Below are 23,123 nucleotides of genomic sequence, written 5' to 3' on the forward strand. Positions count from 1 at the left end.
TTCTGAGATTTGCACGTCATTCTTTCTCATATGCGCATAAACTTACACGAACGCTTATTACGCGCTCGTCCACGTTACTATCACGTGAAAGGAACGTTTTTCTTCCTGATTTCCATGCTGCATATGTTAACATATATATATATGCATCCATACTTAGTGGATTATCCTTCTTCCTACTTCTTTTTTGTTCCACAAATTTTCTATTTTCTCGAATGTTCAGAATTATCACATGATCATGATTTAGGTAAACGAACACTCAAAACACGATAAGCAAGATGGAAGATTTCAGCTGATACTCTTGTTCAATTGTCTATTGATCGATATATGAATCAATTTTCGTTATCTATTAATTCTTTCTTTTTCTTTTATTAAATTGGATGATTAACTGTTTGAGTCCCAGGGGTCTTTGAAAAAACAGGATCGAAAAATCCCGAACAGCGCGATAGCGCTCGTCATATTTTTTATTTTTATGAAATACATCTATATTATTATATATGCGTACTATTTGAAGTTTTGTTCAATAAAAATTATTGAGAAGAAGTCGTCCATAACGTTCAAATGTACTGGGTCTTTTTGACACAAAATCTAAACAGCGCGATCGCGCTGCTTGCGACTCAAACGGTTAAAGGACACTGTTCACAGAATCCTGTGAACAAGTTTGTATTTTAATTGACAAAATGTTAAGTGTAAAATCTTGCGAAGAAAGATTGAATTAGCTTTTATTTGGTATCCTAGTTTATAATTAATTGCTATATTCATTGTAAGTAGTGGTCATATATTTCAATTGACAGCCAGAAAGGCAAACACTTATCTTTCGAATGAGGCTTATGTAAAGTATGCCGATTATCGATTGACGTGAGTAGTGAACATCCTAACGAATATCTTCAAGGACAGCCTTTCAGTTTAGTTGAATCATATTTGACAGTCTATTTTAGTTTAAAAAATCTAATTTACCTATGGTCGTTTGATAAATTGTGCCATGTTATAAATTCCGCATATTTTTCAATAGGAAGAATATGGTATTGAAAATGCTTTTAACAGAAAACATTTCCCTCTGCATATACTGTCTTTATTTTTCCTATTTAATAGAGCAAAAGTGGATTAAAATTCACAATTCGTGTTTATATACAGTAATCTTTAACAAAATGATTTAAATCTTTCTTTGAAATTCTTTCCTTCGTTACGTAAAGCCGTTTATTCATACCAGGATAAAAGAGTGATTATATAATTGTGATTATCTAACTTATTTCGTGCGGATTGTTTAAAAGTGTAATTAAAATATAAAAATGGTGGCGATGTGAAAGGAAATTAAATATTTGAAAAAAGCAATAAAAATCCGATCATTTTGATTTATAATAAGCTATATTTGATTTATAATAAGCTATATTTATAATAAATATAATATCTATAGTTTAGATTAAATGAAGTATATAAACATTAACAAGGAAACTGATGCATTCTATATTAAAAATCCGCATTTATTTTGTTTCTTCAGAAGCAATATCTCTTTATCCTGCCATAGTTCATGCGGGAGCGTCGACGATGGCCTCCAAGGATCTCATCCTCAGTATCAAGACACGATCCTTACTATTGAGGAACTTCGTGCTCAACTAAACTCCTGCTTCACGTGAGTTTCCATTCTGTTCTAAATTATAAATTTGTTGTTCAAAGTTGCATATGAAAACTAATTCTGCTACAATTATAATTAATAAATAAGAAATGAGAAATTTTCGTTAAAAAAAATTATTTTCTTGCTCTTCTTCGTACTTATTATTTTTTTCCTTATTTGCACGTTATAACAGAGTAATTAAAAAAAGTCATCAAACTCCATTAGGACAGATTGATGTAGAGATAATTTAGAAGTTTTTTCTATGAACTTTGAAAATGAACAGTCTAGAATTGGGAATATGAAATACAAATTAACTCGAAACTTTTTCATATCTACATTTGATGATAAATTTTCATTTACAATTTAAGAAGATTTCATTATAAAATTTAATAGATTAAATTATTCAGAAATAGATTTTAATAGTGAATACTTCTCCATGATCAAAACTTGAAGCATAAGGATGTTCTAAATTTTTAAAGAATAGGTATTTCCAAAATACATTAAAATAGAAAAATTTAAAGATATAAAGGGCAAACTGCTTTGTATCCAACTTAGATATATTAAAGTTTTAGAAGTCAAAATTTAATCCATAATTCATTAAAAGATACGCTAAAATTATAGGTTGCGTCAAGCGCACATGTCGACAATAGCAAGAAATTGATGTATGAAATTTGATAATTATTTATCTGTTACGTCAAAAGTAATATATACAGTCGTACTACACGTCTCCATGTTAAACGAGAGAAATTGATAAATGTTGTAGTTAGCTCAAGAGTAGAAGCTATCAGAAATAATGCACTTGACTGGGTCCTTCTTCGTATAATTTTTAATATAAGCTAGGAATTACACACTCTCGTTAGGCTATTGACTTCTGTAATCGTCTTAAAATCATTCTGTATGCGCTATTTCTGTCATTTCGCTTGACGATCAAGTATTGAGAGTGATTAAGACCGCGCTTTATATGTACATTAACATATGCTTGTATGTATTAGCGCGAACAGCAAGGATCCTGAGAACGATTTGTAATTGGCTAAGCAAAGTTGAACTCTTGTCTTGACGTCGAGTCGATAATAATAGGTCGGTAATAGAATCCGACATGATCCGGAGTCGCGATGATTAAATATGTTTTAGACGTTGGTCGCGTATTAGACGCATCAAATGCCATGGAGAAATCCGATTTAAACTCCGTAATTCTTGAAATCCATTGTTCCAATAGAATCTGATTATTACGTCACTGGTACTTTGGTGTGAATGATTCAAAATGGTTGATTTGGTTGAAAATGTTACTGCGACCTTGTAAAATTCTAGAAATTTTTCAATTTTATTGTCGTTTTTTTAAACTTTATTATTTTTAAAGATGTACCTGTCTTAAAAATTGAATATTCCTTAAAAAATATATATAAACTTTTTAAATGTCACGTATATTCAAAGCGTCGTGCATTTACTTTAAACGCATAATAAATATTAGGTTGTCCCAAAAGTTTCTTTCGTTTTATAAGGAAATAATAGATACACAACATTTTTTGTTTTATATTATTTTATTGAATTCTGTATGATCCATTTTGTTGCAATAGAACAAAAAATGTTGTGCATCTATTATTTCCTTATAAAACGAAAGAAACTTCTGGGCTATTTAATACCTAGTTTATATAAATTTAAAAATATATATGTAACTTACATATTGCTACACGTACGTACTCAAGAGCTCGCGCGATGCAGTGCACTGAGATTGAACTTAAGACATTTTCGTAACCTATTGGATTTACAATTACTTCCACCTTATGATTTTATAATTATAGAAATAAGATATCAAGAGACTATATTATCCAGTCGAGTTACTTTTTTCGATTAACGTAACATACATCTGATAGCAAAATAATAATTTTTAGTATTTTGATTAATAGAAAGAGGACAGGCAGATTATTTCTATCATATGATTTATTTTTCCACGTTATAGATACCAAAGAAATTGATTCTTCTTTCGTAAGTCTAAAACATCATAAACTCTTTCATTAAAGACGTTTTTTATTTATAGATGTGGGGTTTCGTGGAGCGAAGAACATGTCTCTCTGGACTGCAGCGAATGCGGTGGCTATTCCCTTCAGCGGCCGTGCCCACTTTGTGACGGACGTTGTCGCACCTCGTGGAAACGCGACCTTACTATGGTATATATCTATTTCTTCTCGTAACTATAATATGCCCTGTAAATGCCGTAAAATTAGGACTCATTAGCGTAGAAATAAGAAATGCAAATCTGCTTCCCTTAAAAAGATAAATAAACTTTTATTTTTAATCCGAGCACAATGAACTTAATAATGTTAGGCGTGTCTCGACGAAGAATTAAAATAGAAAAAAGCACAATATAGAATATTATAGAATAATAAAATCAATTTTTATGTTTTAATCAGATGTTCGATATTAGCTGTAAGACGACTAGTTGTACTCTTATCGATTTTGCGCATGACATCTATAATAGCCTCGTGTTACCATGAAGGTCATATTAACGACTGCCTTGTTCGTGATAAGTTCTAAAAGTTGGTTACGCGAAGCAGTCGATAAATGCTAAGCTTAAGCAATAAAGCTTTTTTAGCTCCTTTTTTAATCAATAAATGAAGATCAAGAAATTGCATATAAGAATATAACGAAGAATGAACATGATGTAAATAGCTACATAAATAAAGAATATACAAAATTTTATAATAAATATAAAATTTTAAGTACAAAAAATGAGTTTCTAAAGAAATAGATATTTTAAAAATAGAAGAACTATGATATTTTTTATCAGGAAGTATACAAGTTCTATAAATTATATTGTAACTTTCTATGAACAATTAGAACTAATGAAATTGCAATTGATATCGGTATATTAAAAATAGCGTAACTGTCTGTTGTAAAAAGAATTATATATGTATATATAGTTATAATTTATAACATATGGCTATAATTTATTATAATATATAGCTATATTTTCAAAAATACCATGCATGCAACGACGTAGCACATTTGTCTTTTTGAAACTAAGTAAAATGTTCATCTATTATAGATCATTATAGTATAATAAAATGAATGAATCAAGAATATAGAAAAATAAATTTTTTTATTTTACAGTCGCACGCCAGTGGTAAAGCAAGATGGATTGGTGAATGTGGATTAAGTTGCGGTCCTTCCATCGAGGAGCCATTGGTGCCTGCGTTGGAAAAACTGCGAGCTACGTCGTGAACGATGTTCAACAACAAATGCATAGAGAGACGTCGTCGTGTACCGTCAACCATGCACAAGACTTAATCCATCACCATCCATATAGCGTCACCCCACCACCATTGTGCGAGTCGGAAATGTGTGAATGTGGATTTTGGATGTATAAATGATACATTATGTTCCTGAGGAGCGAGAACGGAACGGACAACATCGAACAATGAATCCCGTTCTTCTTCCATGGCTTCATGTTTGATGATGCATTACCATGAACGGTCGATTAGCGAAGAATTTTCTGAGAGCTTAAGCGAAGGTCACCATCTTCATCGTCATCGGAAATTCAAGAGACATTTGGGTTTAAAAAGGCGAAGAACTACTGCGTGGAATTTTCGCTACTGACGATTGCTTCTTGATAGATCAAGAAATATGATACAATACCACGTTCGATCTCTTTGTATTACTAGAAGTTTTGAATCGCGTTTCATTGGGAATATATATTAGCCGCTGAAACTTTAATTGAATTAATAGTTAAAATGATTTCGCCTCTCAGAAATAATTGACCGACAAACTGATACAGCCTGTGTGCTTTTGGAAGAATTAATCAGGGCTGTAATCACATTTCGTTGATAGTGGTCGGTTAGCGGATATCCTCGTTAATTGATAAATATTGGTGCAACATTGTTTGAATTCAGTACATAAGTTTTTATATATCTTTCACTACAATGAAACGCTGCTATATTTTGACAAAAGTAGCGAGAAAATACTTATTCAAAATGGTAGTAGAGCGTGAATAAGTAGTTCCAAAATGCGCGCGCATGCGTGTTTATCACGATTTTACGGATCTACAATAAGTATTTTCACGCTTAGTTTGTGACGAAAAACTACAATTTAGACTTTTCTTTATTAGCTACTGTAAAATTGGTCTCGAAAACACACAACTTTCGAGATTTAAGTACCATTTTACGGGATTATAAAGCAAAATGAATTTCTGTTATTAGATCAATTTGTAAAAAGATAGTATCTTGGATCAGTGTAGTTTAAAAGATATGAAACGAGAAGATTAATATCTGAAAGAATGGCATATGTATTTATTATTAGATTTACGGAATCAAAATTAGGAGTTAAATTTTAATTGAAAGCTGGATAAACTATATCTTTTTCAAAAATAACATACATTATATTCAAATAATTGCTTGATAATTATGAGGAACTTGCAATATAACGCGCAAGAAGAGTTTATCTAAAATTTGAAGACGTATTAACTTCAGACAAAATTAAATAACCTAATCCATAACCTCACATCAATCTAACATCATAGACCTATACTATTAAATTATAAATGGAAGCTTTCTATTGTATACGATGGAAATACGTACAGAATGGTAAAAGATTGATTTCATAGAGATATAGAAACTTCTGTATATTATACTAAATATAATACGTCTTCATTTGCGATTGCACTCTTAAATGTTTGTGCTAAGTGCCAAGAAACACAAAAATTAACCTAAGAAGCAGAACTCCGAAAAATCAATCAGTATAGAAAGCTAGTAAACGCGAATTAAATTTCTTTTTATGAGTTAAAAATATACCACGTTTCCAATGGAAAAATTTTCAACTTTAAATAACCGTATGTACGACAATTTTATTGTAAAATACGATTTTAGATTTGTGAAGTTAAAAGTAGCTAAATAATACGTCACTCTCTACTATTTTCCACGTAATAATATGTTTCTACTCCGTTTTAGCTAAATAATGTATATGTAGCTTATATGAAAAAACGATCAAAAAGAAGCATTTATGTTGGTGCCAATAATTTTATTGAATTTATACCATTTCATTCATTTCTTAAACCGTTCACCGAAATGTTTTTAATATTAATATTAGTTTTCGTGAAATGATTGTATAATTTATGCACGATTCATTTCTGAACATATCTGTATATTTCTTGACAGTGTAATATTTCGTATGTGAGAACATGTTCATCAAGTCCATGCTCATTTATATTAAACTATAACTCATGAACATTTTCTGAAGTATTAGCCTAGCTGCAAGCTTTAGTTTAATGCTTTAGAAAAAACGTTTGGTAGCAATTTTTATTTAATCAATAAAATTCTTATTTATGACCAAAACATTAAAATTATTATTATGGGTTTAATAAACGATATTCGTCAAAAAAAGTTGGTGTTATTTATAAACACAAAATAACAATAAATAACACATATATACAACAAAATAATCATACATATGAAAAGTAAAATTTTATACACGCAAGGCACGCATAATTTACGCAGCAGAATAATTTTTTATAAAAATAATATAGTGAATAAAAAGGACTATACGAAGGTTTCTCTTTTATTGACAATTTTATGTACATTTTTATTATGCTGTGTAGCATATCCACTCATGTTGGATTATATCAAAGTACATTATTCTGTTTATGCGCTTTCTTATTTCAAGATTACTTATTTGTATATTTCATGAAATATATAGTACGATAAAAATAATACACTGCTGTAATAGCCAATGTAGAAATAGATTGATCATCAAAGAAGATACAAACCATACTATATATTGAATGCTGAAATAAGTACTGAAATAAGCACTCCAAACTAAAAACATGGACAAAATTATGCTATATCAGAAAAGAATGAATTTTACTATCAAATATCAAATACTGGGGAGTTTTGATCACAAACACATTAAGTCTAGTTGTTGCTCTTTAATTAAGACTGTTTCTATATTGACCTGTGAACTTTAAGTATATAGCCGCATTTAAAGTGGCATACTTTTGCTGTACAATTTTTAGAGAATATTAACTCATAAATTATCGTACAAAATATCTCCATTATATAGTTCTTAATATTACTGGGTACAATTTGCAAAACTGTTCGGTAGAAAAAGACATTCCGACTGAGAATTACACAAAGAGACAAATACTGAAAAGACTACATAAAGGTAAGGGCAACGTTGCTCTTTAAAAAATCTGTGCGTGAAATTATTTGCTGCCTAAATCACGCTAAAATATTTTACTATTTAGTTTACATAAACGCAGCACTGATTTGCTAAGAGATCGGTCAAACTCTTCTTTGAAATAATAAAGAGAATCTCAGCACCATTATCCTACAAGGACAACTAATCTTGCTTGCAACGCGTGCAAGTATTGACAAGAATTACACTTTGGTGTACGACATGGTTCACGTGCAGTAATAAATAAAGTTGCTGCATTGTAGTGATAGGATATTGGTAACTTCTTCTTGTCGATCGTTCCGTCCTGTACAAAAATTAAACAATTGTACGGACAATTTTACAATACATGACTATGAACAAATTTCATTAAAAGACTAGGACAGGCTAAAATTATATATTTACTTCGAACAGAATTCTAGTAGGAACGAATTGCAGGTGGAACCGTCGCACATTCTTGTTTATCTAGAGTACTATCTATAACTGGTCTGAACTCAATAGATACCTGAAAAATTTAGTTTAATTTAATAAGCTATTTAAAAAGAAAGTGAATATAATTTGAATATAATTTGATATTTACTTCGCCTGTTCGGGGGTTGATTTTTGTAAGTGTGTGTTTTCGCCAATGTTGATCCAGTGATTTGGGCTTCTGGTTTCCTATCGGTTTACTATAATCGTATTCATCGATTCTATCTTTAAAATCTTCACGTGCATGAGCCCCGCGACTTTCTTTCCTATTTTCCGCAGCTACTATTGTTTGCATAGCATTGATCATTAAGTTTTGTAATTCAAGAGACTCTACAAGATCAGAATTCCAGATCATAGATTTGTCCGACACCTTCAGATCGCTCAACTTGTTGTATAAAGCAGACATCTTCTGACAGCCTAGTAGAATTAAAAAATATTTTAGTTTTAAATCGCTATTTATAATATTTCTACAACAATTCTAAATTAAATTAAATTAATTTTCAATTGAATTTCTACCTTCTTGTAATGTTTCAGCTGTTCTGAACACGGCTGCATGGGTTTGCATAGTTTTCTGCATGCTTAATCTCAATTCTGCCGTAGAAATACTGCCATTTGCATTTCTAACCCAATCCAAATTTGCTACACTTTCTTCTCCAGCATTCTAAAACATATATTAATCACAATAATCGGATTTTGCATTATACTAATCGATAATCATTGCAAAAACATGTCACTAACAGGTTTCAGAGGACCAATAATTTCTCCTGGCTTATTTTCCGCTGCGATTGTTTTAGCACAAGCACGACCAAACACAACTAAATCTAATAATGAATTTGCACCAAGACGATTGGCACCATGAACAGATGCGCAAGCTGATTCTCCACAGGCATATAGTCCAGGCACAACTGTATCCTGGTCATTTTTTCTTGTTAGAACCTGACCTTTGTAGTTTGTAGGTATTCCTCCTATATAATTAAATTTTTAATAATATGAAATTGTTATCTAATAGGCTTACATTACTTTTAACATTTAATAATATATCTTTCTTTTAGGATCGAAATTTAAAAACAAAACTGGGGACATACCCATATTATAATGTACCGTAGGTATAACAGGAATAGGTTCTCTTGTTACATCAACTCCAGCAAATATCATTGCTGTTTCTGAAATACCAGGTAGCCTGGCTGCTAACTGTTCAGGAGGTAAATGATGGAGTTGCAAATAGATATGATCTTTCTCTGGACCAACACCTCTAAATAAAATTAAGTCATATTGATAAATAAACCATCGTTAATCTCATATAACTCTTTTATAAGCTATCAAAAAACTATGCAGTTAGTGTATCTAAATTTTTAGTGATGAAATAAAATAAATCAATATAAATAAATATAAATTTTATGTTTATAATAAACTTTGACTAAAGTCTAGTTTTTATCTGTTTTTATCATAAGAATTTTTAAGATTGCACGATTACTTAGTAGAGAAATTACCCAAATGTTTAATATAAACAGTAATAAATCGTATAATGATATTCAGTGCAGATAGTAAAAGAATTTTCCATTTATTTTGCCTCAAAGAAATCATGTATTTCCACTTTTGTATGATTTCAGAATAATCTATATATGTATGTATATATTTATACGACTTACCTGCCTTCCCGGATTTCTATAGTCATAGACCTAGATACAACGTCCCTAGAGGCTAAATCTTTCGCGACTGGTGCATAACGTTCCATAAACCTTTCACCTTCACTATTAACGAGATAGCCTCCTTCACCGCGACTGCCTTCTGTGATGAGGCAACCAGCTCCATATATTCCTAAAATCAGAAATAATGTTATAAATATATCATAAACGAATGTAGGAATTAAATCAATGTTTACACATTATTTTGTACCAGTAGGATGGAATTGCACAAATTCCAAGTCCTGATTTGGCAAATTAGCTCTAGATATCATTGCAGTGCCATCACCAGTGCATGTATGAGCAGATGTACAAGAAAAATATGCACGACCATAGCCTCCAGTTGCTAGTACTGTGTTTTTAGCATGAAAACGATGGAGTGTGCCATCCTCCAAACAAAGAGCAATCACACCTCTGCACTCTCCATCCTCCATTAGTAAATCCAGAGCAAAGTATTCGACAAAATAGTTGCACTCATAGCTTAATGATTGACCGTATAATGTATGAAGTAGAGAATGACCTGTTCTGTCTGCTACACAGCAACATCTGTGAGCTTGACCACCTTTCCCAAATTTCAGGGATTGTCCACCAAAAGCACGTTGATATATTTTACCTAAAATGAGAATGATTATTTCAGAAAAAATTGGATTTTCATACTACATATACATAATAAAGTCACCTTTTTGTGATTAATATTTCTGATTATTCTATAAATTTATAGAATATTTTATCTATAAATTTATCTTTTATCATTATAAATATCACTCTGAAGTTGAAACTATACAACAAATAAGCATATTCACATTACTAGTAAGAGTACAACAATACCTAGGTATTAGCTGGAAATGACATAATGAGGTCATAAATTGAGACATTTAAGGGGAGATAAGGAGCTCGAATTGTGGGTGACCCTTGTTCAGGGCTGTATAATAACAACTCAGAATTATTTCTTCCTTTCAAGTAGGTATGTTGGCGGTAGAGAATTCTCTGGCAACACTGGCCACAGGATGCATACAGCCCTGAGTGCGGCTAGATCAATCGATATCACCGTTTAATGTTTTACGTTTTAATTTACGACCTCACTATATCGCTTCTAACTATGATACATGGCAACCGTAAAATGTGATTTGTTATTTTTAAACGTCAATTATAAATTCTTATCAATACTGTTTTTGATAGTTATAAATTTTGGTAGTAACAATACCTACGTCTTTAGAATAACAGGTTCGTGAGTAAAAAATGCTTAGGTATTATTATAAACATTGAAAAATTACGAATTATATGGATTTCAACTATGGATAAATCTATAAGCCAGAAGCAAAATTATGGATCTGCTGAAAAGAATAGCAAAGACGAAGAGTATAAAACAGATAATCAGATTGAAAAAATAAAAGAATCTGAATCAAATTATAGACTGAAGTCAAATAAGTAATTTGTACACTTTTAGATATTTTTATGACTGATTTGTTATAAATTGATTAATTGATTATCATTATATAAACAATTACTGTCTATATTTAATATTTGTATAGTTCAAATCAAAGAACCCATTCTCGTTCTCGTTCACCATGTAAGAATTCTAAACAATGGATAAGTTCAAATGCTTTCATAAATTTTGTTCAGGACTTCAGACAAGTAATTAAGCATATAAAGAACCTATTCTTGCTTATCAATAAAAAAAATTACATTTACAGAATCTTACTGGTGTCAGAAGTACAAAAATATTCCAGATAGCTGGTGAAAGATGGAAAAAAATGCCTTTTGAAGAAAAACAACCATATATAAAGGCAGCTATGAATATTAAAAATGAAAAGCAAAATCAACGAAAGATTGAAAACATAAATAACGTCGTTAATACAAATACAGAACAACCAAAGAATGAAGATACACAAAAACAAGAAAAAACTGGCAAAAGAGAAAGAAAGAAAAGGGTTAATACTTCATTTGCTTAAATTAATTAAAACCTTTTATCTCTTACACAGTATGTATTATAGTATAGGTCTTTAATTATAGGAAGCAAAAAAATCTATTAAGAATAAAAGTAATACTGAATCAGATGATGAATCAATCTCTTCTGGTACAACAGCCACAAATACAAGTGAAGATATGTCGGATATGAGTTCATAAATACAATACAATCAGTTATATAAATGTGATGGTATTTATAACCAATTGATATTTTGATAACTTTTCTCATTGTGTAACTTATTATTAATAAGAGTCAAACTTTTCATATATAGTAAAATTTTTCATTTGTATTAAAATATATTTATGATCCACGCAAAATTTAAAATGATACATTTACTTTTTATATAAAACACGCAACGTTGCCTATATTTTATAAACAATATTACCATCTGAAGTTCGACTGAAAGGCATGCCACAATTCTCCAATTCAATGACTGCCTTTGGTGCTTCACGTGTCATATAATGAATAGCATCCTGATCACCCAACCAGTCAGATCCCTTAACTGTGTCATACATGTGCCACTGCCAGTTATCTTCCTCCATATTACCCAACGCAGCATTGATACCTCCTTGAGCAGCAACAGTATGTGACCTTGTAGGAAATAGTTTAGTAACGACCGCTGTTTTGAATCCTTCAGCGACTAAGCCATAAGCTGCACGCAATCCTGCTCCACCAGCACCCACAACAACAGCATCATAAGTATGATCTATTAATGGATAATGCTTAGAAACATTGTCTGAGATTTTTGCAGCTTTGCCATCTGGTGTATAATGAAGTTTGCGATTTGTAATAACCGGTAATCCAAATTTGTTCTGAAATAACATGAAAGCATGATAAAAAGATTGGTTAGGACAAATAGATATCACATGTGATAATTATACAAAATCATGACTGAATCTTATACCTATAGTGTCTGCACATAGCAAGTGTGCGTATGCATAGACTTATACATATATATAGCATAATCACATTGCAGTAATATTCTATTTATAAAACACAAAACAGTTTTAGAAACTGAATTGAAAAAAGTAAGGTGACACTGTTTAAATCATTACAAAACGCAATTCGCTTTAATAAATGATTTGGCCGTACTTTAATACGTAACATGTCACTCGTGATATACTGATTTTTAGTGACATTGCAACATGAACGATATCTGACCGAAGATTTAATCTCGAGTAATATTTTTCGTAATAAAACTACATTTTGACAAATTTTTTTAGAGATACATAAAAATAAACCTAATTTACAATAATCTTTAAAAATTTGTTGTGATAACAATAGTTTGCTAGTATTGTGATAGAAATATAATAATAATATGTAAAATTATGTAATTAATTAAGACGCGTGATTGTCCTGTATCATAAACAAGGTTAATTGCGTTTCGTGCAATTTTATCGAAATGTACTAAAATATTATTAATGGGCTATTATTTATTGAATGTATCATATAAATGATTAAAAAGTTGTTATATACCGAAAAGTAATTATCCTTATCGAATTGAAAATGTTTTCATAATGAGGCCATAGAATAGAGCTATGTATTACCCGATGAACATCATTTACCATATGGAGGCTAAGAGAAATGATATGATATACTAGGTATACTGCACTTAAATTTCAATTTTATACACTTTCAATCATTCTAAAGTCATGTTGAAAAAAATGGCTAGTGGTTATAAAATTGAATATTTAATACGAAACAAATTAATAGGATGAAAACCAAATAATTATCTAAAACAGATTTATTACGCTTTTATTTGTGATTAATATAGTATGATGAATATAAAAAAAGAAATTCGAAGATAATAAAGTTAATGAATTAACATATGAAATGATATTTAAAGAGTGTAATTTCGCGCTAATGTCAGTTTCCCGTGCCGGTAGTTTATCCGCAATTATAATTAAACTTCTAAAGTAAGATACGGCAATTGTTTTCATTGTCACGTATTTAAGGTCGGTATCAAAGTGAAGAATAGACAAAAAAATATTTGTTTAGTGAAGATAACGGAAATTAGAATCATTGTTATCTACTTTGCAGTGAAAATCATGATTATTGTGTAGGCCGGCTATTGTGGGGTGGCGCGTACGAAATGAAAGAAGTGCGATAAGAAAAGACGTTAGAATCGTCTGCTAAACGTCCTCCTGTCTAGCTTGAATTTATTTAAATCACTATTATTTTAATCAGCGTGTTTCCAGTATTTATTTATTCATTCATGGCTTTTAGACAGTTTAAAAAGACTAATGTTTATAACGAAAAATATTTTGCGAGAGAATCGATACAGGTATTCGTTAAGACATGTTAGTAAACTTACGTAATTGATCAACGCCAAGTATTATATAGCAGGTACATCATTGTTAGATTAAAAATTATATAACTTAACGAAAATCGGCTTACCAACGTCGTTGTGGGAGGGTTTCTCGCCAGTAAAGACGAAAGCTTCAAAAGACTGCTCATCTCGGTATAATGTCACTTGTTCAGGTGAAAATGTTATTATTAACAATGACACGCGCACCTCTTTATTGAATGCGCGATTTGGCTTCACCGTGCAAATGCTAATATTTGTTAACTTCACTCCCGCACTTCTCGCACGGCGACGTGAAGTGTACAAGTCGGTTGAGTACCGACTACTGGCGGAAGCTTCCTGACGAATATCAGTGCTGCCAATCCTATCGTCACGAGATAACCTCATTTGTAAGGTACGCGTTCATTTTTTGCTTCAATCTCATTGTTTTTCATTCATACAATTTATCTGTTTTTAGCATTTTTAACGTATAATTGTTTTAATATTAATTCTTTGTCCCTCGAAATTTCAAAGTTAACGTCACAAATAATAGTTAACCGTAGGCGGGAAAATTAAACGATACCGCGAAAGAAATCAAGCGGTTCTCATTTCACTTTACATACGATGGGGTGTTAACGGTATTTTGAATTATGTAGCAATACGAGTGCGTGGGTTCTAAAGGGAAAGTAACTCGATATAATCTGTGTAATGTACATCATTTACCTGTGCTCTAAGGAATGAATATTAAACTAAAAAGTCTAAATAATTCAAACTCTATCGATAAATCACTACAAGTAGGCATCGATATAAATTAAAAATGCTAGTGAAAGTTACAGAACTTTGACAATAGAGAGGTAAATCTATTCATATTTGTATATAGTCATTATTTTTTCAATTTAAATTTAGCCATTCATTACTTGGTGAAATATCGATCATACCAAATTGGTTTCAAAATATGCACATGTACTACGATGTTTCAGAAAAGTTCAGAATCTATAATTGTTTGTGTTTCGAATTCCACAGCCATTGATTTCGTAAAAATTCTCACGCTTTATGAGGTTGTTAACACAGCTGCTAACGGTGCCTATGCCTAACCGAGCTTTATTTCCTGTAGTACAGGGAGAAAGAAAAAAAAATGAGAAAGATTTGTCGTACTCCGGGGTTAGCGGTACGGCGCATGTTTCGTTTCCCTATTGGTTGATTCTTTGTAGGCTCGTCTCTATATACATAGGTAAATCTTATATCGTATGGTGGGGTGTCACATGGTGTCACACATACAGGCACCTTAGTCAGATGTTACCAATACAATAGCTGATCAAGTGTTGGTAGGTGTAGGAATGTAGAGGTATGGTTTACGAAACAAATTAGCTTGCACTGACTCATATATAGCTAGTGTAAGTATTCATTGTTCATGTTTAAATGTATATGAGTTCTACAGATATGATCTATTCGTTAAATTTTTAAAGTTTTCAATAGAAAACGTTATTATATAAATATGTTAAACATATAAAATGTTGTGTGTACGTGTAATAAAAAATGAATACTTTCTTTTATATTATTTTATTTTATTATTACATCTTATATTCGATACAATCAAACAATAAAATCATTTGATGTTTTCGACTAAATTTTTGCATGCAGATAAGCTTTGTCCTTCGTTGTTCCTGATCAGTTATATTCTGGTTTTTCTAATTGTTCCGAACATTTTATCTTATATTTATTTATGGAAAAATAAGAATTTTAAACAACATACACTTTAGATTCATTGAACATTGTTTTCTAAATTCAGAGTCATTTTTATCGAACACAGCTTTTTATTTTGTAAATAGTTAAGAAATAAAACTTAATACTAATAATTACTTCCAGAACAATTCCGAAAAATATAATTTAAGGAGATGTACTTTGAATATTAAATTCTGAATGAAAAATAAAATAGATCGATGTAAATAGCTATCTTTTACTCTGTTATTTACTTATCAAATAATCATCATCCGATTTCACGAATATCGATGTGAAATAATTTCTCTATGCCGAAAATATTCGAGGGCAACGGTAGCTAATTTTTAATCGTGTTACAATGTCCGATAGTGGTCGTAAACAGTGCGAAAAATGGCTTTCACTCTGACAGGAGAACGAGATTCCTCGTCATTAAGTGATACGTTTCGTTAATTGACTCTGCAAAATAAGGTGACAGACAGGTCCGTGCTTCCGGTTGGAATTAATTACAGCAATCGATTCGACACAGTGAACGGAAATTGTATAAAATATTATACAAAAGCCACATTCAAACAACAAAATCTGCAGGTTCGTTGTTTTAGTGATTTCAAGATAGAAACATGGCTCATGTCAATAAAAAGAATGTTGATAATATTAGTAATATTGTTAGCCATGTTAATTTAGAAAAAAAGAAAAAAATCCGGCGAAAAAGGAGAAAGGGAAGAATCGTAATGGGATTTAATGATCGTATTAATATACTCGAATCGATGGAGGAACATGTCGGGCTTCTGTTTCGTCCAATGTCGTGTCGATAACAGGACGATAAGAAATGCTGATCTGTAAAGGTGTAAATATTTCTGATATTTCAACTGATAAAAAGAATACACAATTCTCCTATTATGCAATCTCGCAAGTTTAAATATAATTGGCGATAAAGTTTCAAAATTCGGTTCAAATGCGGCTACACTTTTATATTTGATTTTAGATTTAGAAATAAAATTTCGAACATTTATTATTTAATTTTATTTAATCATGATCGAAAAATCATTTAATAAAAATCATTGCGCCTCCGCTATAATATAATAATAAGAATATAATATTAATAATAAATCAATAATATGAAGTAAAAATGTTGATTATAAAAAGCTAAAGTTATCAATAAACAAAATAATTCTGTCGGAAAAAGTATACCATCGAAGAGCTTACACGCATTGATGTGCCGTGAAATAAGTGATAAGGTTAAATAGGAAATTCCGATAACTTACCGATCCATCTGGTCGGGACCATGTAAGCGTGTGTTTGCGCCAATGCTCAGCATATGATCGTTTCTTCTGACCTTCAAGCGGTTTCGAGTAGTCGTATTCATCGATTCGTTCCTGCAAATATAATTTTCGTTCGATTTCGTCGTGAATATTAGCCAGCTGTAAATCGAATTAGATATTAGATTAAACAAAGATATAAATACTTTGAAATCATCCCGAGCATGAGACCCTCGAGACTCTTTCCTGTTTTCGGCAGCGTAAACGATGTGCATACAAACTAACATCATGTTCTGTAATTCTATGGCTTCTACCAGCTCTGTGTTCCAGATTAAAGATTGGTCTTGAACCTAAAACAATTCGAACATGTTATAAGTTTCAATTCTTTCTAATTCTTGACACGTATTAATTATCAGAAAATTTCTTTTATTCCTGATATATATTAATTTATGTCCAGTAAATTTTGTTCTTTAATCTATTCCAAAAATAAAGTTCAATTTATAATCTTGAGGATCAAAAATTGATCCCATTTATCGTTGAAAACACTCAGCCATTAACAATTAACCATTGCTACGTTCGTAATGCATAATGCCTTATCTATCGTTATTTTATATTTTCGGTATAATGTCTTAAGAAATTATTTACGAGACTGTGTTTACATAACTCTATGTAGCAGATCGGCGAGTCTGCCTCGCACTATTTGTATATAGCTTAATATTTTTTTCTTTCTTCTGTTCATGTCGACATCGTCTGATGAGAAAAACTTGAGACAGTATATCATATGACAGATAAAACAGATTAAATGTCGAGAAGCTGAAGACCTTATAACTCAATGTTACATAAATGCAACATTTCGATCAATTCACCTACACATATATCCGGCAAGTCGCAGGTAAAGAGTCGCGTCATCTCACGACATCCCCGTTGTAATACATCGCAGGTTCTGAACACCGAGCAATACTTGTGCATAGTTTGCTGCATCTCTTCTCGCAGCTCGGCGATAGGAATACAACCTTTTGCATAACGAGTCGCGTCGAAGCGGCAAATAGACTCCTCGCCAACAATCTGTACATATACGTAAGTATGTAATTGAGTATAGTTATAAGAGAAAAAATAACAATAGGATGTTAATAATAGCCAGTATTTTGTTTCATTATTTGATTCGAAGCTTCAACTGCGTTTGAGTTTTATTATTGAAAGATGAGTGAGAGATTATGAATAAAAATTGGTTAAACCTGTCAGCATAAATGATTTTAATATAAACGTATATCGTTCGTATTTCAAACTTTTCAGTGACAACATTGAACTTTAATTTTTAATTCAGATAGAGAATTATTATGTACGTAAAGACGTCACATACACGTAAATGAGAATAGCTGTGTATAATTAACAGAGGAAAAATCACAATAGGATATTAATAATAGACAGCATCTTACGTTCAATTGTTCAACTTGAATCCTCGATTCGAGTTTCACTATCCAGAGTTGAATGTATTTATTGCAGGATGATGAATGAGAGGTTATGAATGAAAGTTAATTGAATTAAAATATCCTAATGTGTTCTTTGTATATTTAATATACAACTTGAAAGGCACAGTCGAATAATTTGAGATATTTCTGATCAGAGTAAATAATTTTGCTTATTTAATAGAATGAAATAAAAATATATACAAAATTAAAAAAATAAAAAAAAAATATTGTAAAATTAAATGAAAGAAATTCTATATGAGCCAAATATTTTGATATTTTAAATGTTATTGCTATTTCACACACACACAGACACGCACACACACACACACACACACACAAATTTGACATTAATATTTTGCCGTTAAAACATAATATACTTCTAATAATATACTTCTAATAATATACTTCTAATATAATATACTAGTAATATACTTCTAAAATAATTCTAATTGGACATTGAATTTCATTGCAAAATAAAATAAGATTACAAAAAAGAGCAGGTTTAATTTATTTTTTACCTTTAAAAGTAATAAATTATAATTGGGGTATTATAATTTTTAGTACTTTATGTTTAAAAATTAATAATAATTATTATTATACATAAACCAACCATCTGTGAAATATTTATGTTATTAGTGTTTCACTTTTGTCTGAGATAACAGATCTTAAAATCGAAGCATTTACGTATTTAACTAAGTTTATCGATGAGTGTTTCATATACAGAGTAGATGTATTATAATACAGATAGCCATAGAATATTGTACAATGTAAGTATCTTACGGATGGTAAGTCCTCGTGACGTTCTCCAGGCCTGGTCATGCAGTCGATCTGATCGGAGATTGCCTTGCCAAAAACGACTAACTCCAGAAGGCTATTGGCGCCTAACCGATTAGCCCCATGGACAGACACGCACGCGGTTTCACCTGCTGCCCAGAGTCCTTCGATCACGCTATCTTCCTCGTTTTCTCGTGTCAGAACCTTGGGCAGAGTTACCAACCAGTGATTCATGCTTCGTGCGTAGTTAGTTTAGCGAAGGGCGTTCTAACTACTCACCTGTGCTCGCCAGTTCGTGGGTATGCCGCCCATATTGTAGTGCACTGTGGGAATGATAGGTATCGGTTCTTTTTCTACATCCACGCCGCTGAAGACCCAGGCTAAGTGCGAAATCCCTGGTAGTCGCGTGCGTATTGTTTCTGTTGGCAAGTGATGTAGTTGCAAAAATACATGGTCTTTCTTCGGACCTACACCTCTGGAATGGAATAAATTTCATGGAAATCACAAGGATATAGTAGTTTCGTGCTAATAGAAGGAGATGATCTTTATGTGTTTACTTTTGCGAGTTAGGTTCGTTTGGATAAATTAGGAGTAACTTTCATAGGATCGTTATTAAAGTACAAATGTGGAAAGTATAAATTGTATATATTGATATAAGTTATTTATATATTTATATAATATTATATAACCTATATCAAAGATATAATTATACAAATAAATAAAATAAATAAATAAATATATGGATATAGACTTGTAAATTATGTAAATTATGTATACGTATGTTTCTTAAGATATTTAGATATACGAATATCATTGAATTTCTTACAAATCATCTTACATAATAAATATAAGAAGTGTTACAATTTCTTATCGAGAAAACTTGAGGTTATCTCAGAGATTACAAGTTTATTTCGGACTTATGATGTAATAAAACTTTTCCATCTTTTTCCATCTATGACTTGAAAATTATTTCATGTGCTAATATATCAATATTATATAAATAGATAATTTAATATGTCTACAGTAGTAAGTCTTCTTTCTCGTTCAATAGTTTTATCAAAGGTCAATATAGAAATCTCTTTTAAATTCTGATAAATGAGAGAGAAGATATAAGAAAATAGACCTAACGGGATTGGATAAAAACAAATCTGTGTTCATGAAGTAACGGCGCCGGAGAGCACCGAAGAGTATGGTATGTCTCGTTATACAGTAGAACTCCATTTATCTTGACCAGCTTACCAAAAGTATATTTATGAAGAATTAAGTTCATTTTAATATTCCAAAAGTTAAAACCTAAGATATTAAGCGATAAAATCGGGGATGTATTTCACATTTTAATTGAATTTGACAGTGCGTATTTCTATTAAATGTATCGTAATTATTGCATATTAAATTATTTTCTTTTATTCGTACAGTCTTGAGACTTTCCACTTGTGGTATGTATTACTTTAAACACTTAAACATTTAAACATAAACGGGGTTCTCTGATTTTCCCTACTACCAATGAATTCCAAGTAATAGGAGTTCACGTCCAGATAAAAGTTTAATTTCTAAGTTTAATTATAAGTTAATGTGTAATAAGTAAAATTCAAATAAATGAAGTTTTATTGTCGAGTATGTGTTAAACATATTCATAGAATTTCTTATATGCTTCACCTTCCTTCGAATATTTCCATTGTTATTGCTCTAGATACGATATCGCGAGACGCGAGGTCTTTCGCGTTTGGCGCGTATCGTTCCATGAAGAATTCTCCTTCGGAATTGAGTAGTTTCCCGCCTTCTCCACGGCTACCTTCTGTTATCAAAATGCCGCTGCCGTATATTCCTGGCGGAAAAATCGACTGGTTAAACGGGGAAAGCTTTTGCCCTCGCGGACTCTATTTTCCTTTTTGCTACGCAAATACCGGTTGGATGAAACTGGATGAACTCCATATCTTCAAGGGGCAATCCTGCTCTGGAGGCCATCGCCATACCATCTCCGGTGCATACATGTGCCGCGGTGCAGGACAGGTAACATCTTCCTGCTCCTCCTGTAGCTAATACCTGGAAAAGGTGTCAGCTTGTTTATCGGCTCGATATTTAATGCTCATGTTTAATGACCCGTCGCGCCGTTCCCTGATTTCATGGGATAACATGGTAACATAATGCTAAAGATATCGTGTCTGAAATTTTTCAAAAGCGAAAACCACGATGAAATGTGGCATGCATGGAACTTATACATATATTTAGTAAACAATTTGCAAAGTGTTTTCTTTCTTCGTTCCTTTTACTTATTTTATCAAAAAATATAATTTCAATGCATACGATGTTATAAAATTAAAAGAACCGCTTTTAATTTTATACCATCATGCAGCAAATATTTTAACTCTATTAATGAAAGATCAATGTTTACTGTATGATGAGCCCTGAAGCGATGCAAAAGTCCGGTTTCTAGTTCCCATGCTAAAACTCCCTTGCAGCATCGTCCGAACATAAGAAGATCGAGGGCAAAGTACTCGACGTAATAATGGACGTCGTAACGGAGGCTCTGCCCATATAAAGTGTGTAGTATTGCGTGACCGGTTCTATCCGCGGCGGCACAAGTTCTGTGAGCTTGACCACCTTTTCCAAATTTTAACGATTGTCCACCAAATGCACGTTGATAGATTTTTCCATCGTCCGTACGGCTAAAGGGACAACCTAAAATACGTAAATTTTGATACTGCTAATAGTTTAAAAATAAGACTTTGAAATTTCATATAATTGATTAATTTTAATTCATTTTATTCATTTGATTAATTTTAATTTAATAAATTGATAAATTTAATTCTCAAATATGAGAGACTTTCAAATATGATTCACTTATATTAACTTTTTTTATTTTATTCTTTATTTATCTTATTTCATCAAAGAAGCTATATTTGGTACTTAAAAAATTACCATAATTTTCGAGTTCATAAACTGCTCGAGGTGCTTCTCTTGTTAGGAAATGTATCGCATCCTGATCTCCTAGCCAGTCAGATCCTTTAACGGTATCATACATATGGTAAAGCCAATTATCCTCCTTCTCATCAATAGCAGCATTTACTCCACCTTGAGCGGCGACAGTGTGAGATCTTGTAGGAAATAATTTTGTGATCACTGCCACGCGGTAACCCTTACTCCCTGTTCAACAAAAGCACGAAAACAAGATCGTTGAGAATTGATAACTAAAGAATAATAAATTTTCTAACTTTATATGGTAGATTAATGGCATATAATAAACATAATAAATAATAAATTCAGTAAACTAATATGTACAATGTTTAACACGTTCAAACTGGTGTGATCCACTGGTAGGCTGTAACTTGCACCTCTCTTTGGCGGTGTGGATCACCGGTGGGTCACATCATATTTTTATCATCGCGCGACATGACCCGCCGGTGATTCACGCCATTTACGTTTCCAATTTTAATTTATGAAAATGTTATTTAACGCGAACTGGAATAAAATATAAATGTTATTGGAGAAGGTGCGTACGAAAAAGTATGTTGGCTTGAATATGTTACTTTACTGTAGATTATGAGATGGATAATATATTATTTTAATTTAATTCTCGAGTTATATGGAACGTGTTTGTAATTAAATTACCTAAGCCAAAAGCCGCTCTCAACCCTGCACCACCCGCGCCCACGATCACAACATCGTAACAGTGATCTATTAGGGGATAATCCTGCAAGCAATATTTGAAACATTAAAATGTCAATTATTCGTGG

At 31.6% G+C, this 23,123-nt stretch overlaps 4 protein-coding genes and 1 long non-coding RNA gene across 10 annotated transcripts in view; 3 read left to right on the forward strand and 2 right to left on the reverse strand.

Moving 5' to 3' along the window:
* LOC126916162 (protein pinocchio) overlaps positions 1-6,981 on the forward strand; it is a 58,148-nt gene extending 51,167 nt beyond the window's left edge. For 4 of the 5 annotated variants that reach the window (XM_050721657.1, XM_050721658.1, XM_050721656.1 and 1 more), the window contains 3 exons: positions 1,496-1,627; positions 3,645-3,774; positions 4,718-6,981. In XM_050721657.1, the coding sequence (XP_050577614.1) occupies positions 1,496-1,627; positions 3,645-3,774; positions 4,718-4,828 (373 nt within the window). In that variant the 3' untranslated portion in view covers positions 4,829-6,981. The remainder of the gene's footprint in view (positions 1-1,495; positions 1,628-3,644; positions 3,775-4,717) is intronic. The other variant, XM_050721655.1, reaches the window with a different exon arrangement.
* A 157-nt stretch (positions 6,982-7,138) lies between these two features.
* LOC126916143 (succinate dehydrogenase [ubiquinone] flavoprotein subunit, mitochondrial) lies at positions 7,139-14,490 on the reverse strand. The gene is made up of 10 exons (XM_050721609.1): positions 14,285-14,490; positions 12,273-12,699; positions 10,133-10,531; positions 9,886-10,054; positions 9,322-9,488; positions 8,975-9,201; positions 8,753-8,897; positions 8,349-8,653; positions 8,174-8,273; positions 7,139-8,075 (listed from the first exon to the last, which is right to left on the reverse strand). Exons 1-9 carry the CDS (start codon positions 14,342-14,344, stop codon positions 8,187-8,189), a joined length of 1,986 nt encoding a protein of 661 aa, XP_050577566.1. The 5' UTR covers positions 14,345-14,490; the 3' UTR covers positions 7,139-8,075; positions 8,174-8,186.
* On the forward strand, positions 10,747-12,110 carry LOC126916169 (uncharacterized). Its single transcript, XM_050721668.1, has 4 exons — positions 10,747-11,346; positions 11,451-11,553; positions 11,613-11,849; positions 11,932-12,110. The coding sequence occupies exons 1-4, from the start codon at positions 11,213-11,215 to the stop codon at positions 12,043-12,045; spliced, it is 588 nt and encodes a 195-aa protein (XP_050577625.1). The 5' UTR covers positions 10,747-11,212; the 3' UTR covers positions 12,046-12,110.
* On the forward strand, positions 14,442-19,544 carry LOC126916182 (uncharacterized). Its single transcript, XR_007710476.1, has 3 exons — positions 14,442-14,586; positions 18,087-18,223; positions 19,425-19,544. It is a non-coding gene; the product is annotated as an uncharacterized LOC126916182 (long non-coding RNA).
* On the reverse strand, positions 16,248-23,080 carry LOC126916150 (succinate dehydrogenase [ubiquinone] flavoprotein subunit, mitochondrial-like). 2 transcript variants are annotated; one of them, XM_050721636.1, is made up of 11 exons: positions 22,999-23,080; positions 22,309-22,533; positions 21,782-22,068; positions 21,294-21,432; positions 21,046-21,214; positions 19,669-19,864; positions 19,396-19,593; positions 18,017-18,211; positions 17,353-17,496; positions 17,153-17,263; positions 16,248-16,724 (listed from the first exon to the last, which is right to left on the reverse strand). In XM_050721636.1, exons 2-11 carry the CDS (start codon positions 22,409-22,411, stop codon positions 16,638-16,640), a joined length of 1,629 nt encoding a protein of 542 aa, XP_050577593.1. In that variant the 5' UTR covers positions 22,412-22,533; positions 22,999-23,080; the 3' UTR covers positions 16,248-16,637. The 2 variants fall into 2 exon arrangements, 1 of the variants encoding a protein (XP_050577593.1); XR_007710443.1 differs by having other exon boundaries at positions 16,695-16,724; positions 18,013-18,211; positions 22,999-23,073.
* Positions 23,081-23,123: the final 43 nt, after the last annotated feature.

This window comes from Bombus affinis, chromosome 5 (assembly GCF_024516045.1).
Source record: "Bombus affinis isolate iyBomAffi1 chromosome 5, iyBomAffi1.2, whole genome shotgun sequence".
Taxonomy (NCBI): domain Eukaryota; kingdom Metazoa; phylum Arthropoda; class Insecta; order Hymenoptera; family Apidae; genus Bombus; species Bombus affinis.

What these genes read in the sequence shown, in the direction of transcription:
- LOC126916143 (XM_050721609.1), bottom strand. Translation starts at nt 14,344, where the DNA reads ATGAGCAGTCTTTTGAAGCTTTCGTCTTTACTGGCGAGAAACCCTCCC. An exon ending in ACCCTCCCACAACGACGTTG is followed by an intron (nt 12,700 to 14,284) that starts GTAAGCCGATTT and finishes ATGTTATTTCAG; the next exon opens with AACAAATTTGGATTACCGGT. An exon ending in AGCTGAAACATTACAAGAAG is followed by an intron (nt 8,654 to 8,752) that starts GTAGAAATTCAA and finishes TAATTCTACTAG; the next exon opens with GCTGTCAGAAGATGTCTGCT.
- LOC126916169 (XM_050721668.1), top strand. Translation starts at nt 11,213, where the DNA reads ATGGATAAATCTATAAGCCAGAAGCAAAATTATGGATCTGCTGAAAAG. An exon ending in TTGTTCAGGACTTCAGACAA is followed by an intron (nt 11,554 to 11,612) that starts GTAATTAAGCAT and finishes TTACATTTACAG; the next exon opens with AATCTTACTGGTGTCAGAAG. An exon ending in AAAGAGAAAGAAAGAAAAGG is followed by an intron (nt 11,850 to 11,931) that starts GTTAATACTTCA and finishes CTTTAATTATAG; the next exon opens with GAAGCAAAAAAATCTATTAA.
- LOC126916150 (XM_050721636.1), bottom strand. Translation starts at nt 22,411, where the DNA reads ATGTATGATACCGTTAAAGGATCTGACTGGCTAGGAGATCAGGATGCG. An exon ending in GCGACTTGCCGGATATATGT is followed by an intron (nt 17,497 to 18,016) that starts GTAGGTGAATTG and finishes GAATTGTTTTAG; the next exon opens with GTTCAAGACCAATCTTTAAT. An exon ending in ATGCTCGGGATGATTTCAAA is followed by an intron (nt 17,264 to 17,352) that starts GTATTTATATCT and finishes TTATATTTGCAG; the next exon opens with GAACGAATCGATGAATACGA.